The sequence below is a fragment of the Panicum hallii genome, chromosome 8 (genome assembly GCF_002211085.1).
Source record: "Panicum hallii strain FIL2 chromosome 8, PHallii_v3.1, whole genome shotgun sequence".
Classification (NCBI taxonomy): Eukaryota; Viridiplantae; Streptophyta; class Magnoliopsida; order Poales; family Poaceae; genus Panicum; species Panicum hallii.
In genome coordinates, this window is record NC_038049.1 from 12,122,393 (window position 1) to 12,124,528 (window position 2,136).

A 2,136-nucleotide genomic window follows, 5' to 3' on the forward strand; every position below is an offset into this window, starting at 1 on the left:
TCTAGGCGTTGTCTCCCAGCCGACGTCACTATGGCGCCATATTCTTCATGTATTTATTTTACGCTTCCGCATTCCTTGAACTGATTCTTGATTCAGTTGTAATAAAAATATTTATTTATAATTTATACGCTTTTATTTCGAGATACGTGTTGTGATATCTTGATGATTCTGTTGTATATATGCGTGACTTGATCCTGGCGCATATATGATTGCTCGATTTATGTTCTTATAAATCGGGTGTGACATGGCACCAGCTCTCTCTGCTCTACATTCCCCCACGCCACCAGCACACCTCCATCCATCCATTCTCCAATAGCAGAACACCACAGCACCCATAGCCATTCCCTGTTTCTCCCATCGGCCTCTCCCTCCTCTATTCAAGCAAGCAGCAACCTTTCCCTCTCTTGTGCTCTTCTCCCCACCAATCGAAGCAAACCAGCAAGCGAAGCAGCACCCAGCGATGGCGCTGAAAGGCTGCTGGGATGCTCCTGCGACGTCATTGGCAGATTGCGTCAGATGGACGGTGGGCGGCGCAGGAGAGGCAGGCATAGAGGCTGGGGGAGGGGGACGGGGACGCGGCTCGCGCGAGTCTCTCTGGATCTCCGGGCGGCCGAGTGGACGCACGCGAAGGCAGTGGCGGAAGAAGCGCCGCCGGCCCTCCGTCCCCTGCTTTAGGTGCTAGAGGTGGGAGACGAAGCTGACGGGCACGGCCCACCTAGCAGTGAGAGGAGCTGCGGGACCCAGCTGTCGGAGAGGCGGAGGGAGGAGCATGGCAACGATAGGGACAACATTTCGCATCCCATGATGACTGGGCGCCAGCGTGTTAGGCATACATAGCGTGCTAAGGGCCTGTTTGGATCCTACCGCAAAAGAGCAAAAGGGAAAAAAGTTGCTCTTTTTTTTTCCATTAGCACCCAAACACTCTCTGGCAAGAGGGAAAGAGCAAGTTCAGGTAGCAAAATAGCAAAAGCAAACAGCCACACCCCCGCGCCTCCACCTCCGCCCCCGCTGCCCGACCCTGCGCCTCCACCTCCGCGCCTCCGCCGCCGCCGCCCGACCCCGCGCCTCCGCCTCCTCCCCCGCCGCCGCCGCCGCGCCGCTCCGCCGGCTACTCCTCCGCATCCGCGACCCGCCGCCGCTCCCCTTCAACGCGCTCCTCTCCCGCCTCCCACCACACCCCCAGCAGGGCCCCACCTCGAGCCCGGTTCCGCCTCCGCTCTCGGCCTCGACGCCGGCCCGAATGCCGCCCGCGAGCCTCCGCGACGCCCTCCTCTCCTTCCACCCGGGCCTCCAGATACACCCGTGCCTAGATCCGATCGGGGACGCCCCCCCTGTTGAGGAGGGCGGCGGAGAGGCGGCGGAGGTGTGGGCGGACAGCGTGAAGAAGAAGCGCAAGCGCAAGATGAACAAGCACAAGCTCCGCAAGCTCCGGAAGCGACTCCGCCGCCAGACATGAGCTCTCTCTCCGCTCCGGTTAGACCTCTCGCCATTGCGTTAAGTCTTCTGATTTGACCTCTCCTTTGGTTACTGATCCGTAGAGTGAGGCAGAGGAATTACAGGTGAATGATAGAGAGAGCAATGCAATGAGTGAATGATTGTACTTACCATTTGTAGCCCGTTCACTGTGCTAAAACGATTTTTGTTGAGTTGATCATCTTTCATGCTGAACACAAATTTTTATTCAGTACTCTGTTATTTATGGTGTGCAAATGGAAATGTTGTATTGTTCGATGTATGCCTGTCCGATCGTTTTATCATTCCCTGATTTCTTGATGCTTTAGAAATATTATGCTTAGGTGACCTTTGTTTCTGTATAGCATAATAATATCACTATGTGCAATTATGCAACAGTAAGTCTTGTGCTAACTAGTTGGGACATGCTTAATTAGATCACCAACAATATATCTCTCGTGTGTGAGAACAACATGCATATCCCTAACAAAGGTATCCAAAACAATCTTTAAGACGAAGCCTAAACAACCAAAACTCATGCGTATACATTTATCACTGTGAGCTTGAACAAGGAAAAACGATTTCGTTTCTTCAAAAGAAAAGTAAATGGGTGTAGTGACACTCATGCACATACATTGTCGCGTTGATATCAATATCACAAGTTGGGTAGCAACACTCATGCAC

General features: G+C 53.2%; 1 protein-coding gene across 1 annotated transcript; it reads left to right on the forward strand.

The window, feature by feature from the left end:
- Positions 1 to 1,081: 1,081 nt before the first annotated feature.
- Positions 1,082 to 1,578, forward strand: LOC112903612 (the record flags this gene model as incomplete). Its single annotated transcript, XM_025972856.1, has 1 exon — positions 1,082 to 1,578. A coding segment is annotated over one exon (375 nt), but the record flags the coding sequence as incomplete, so codon positions are not given.
- Positions 1,579 to 2,136: the final 558 nt, after the last annotated feature.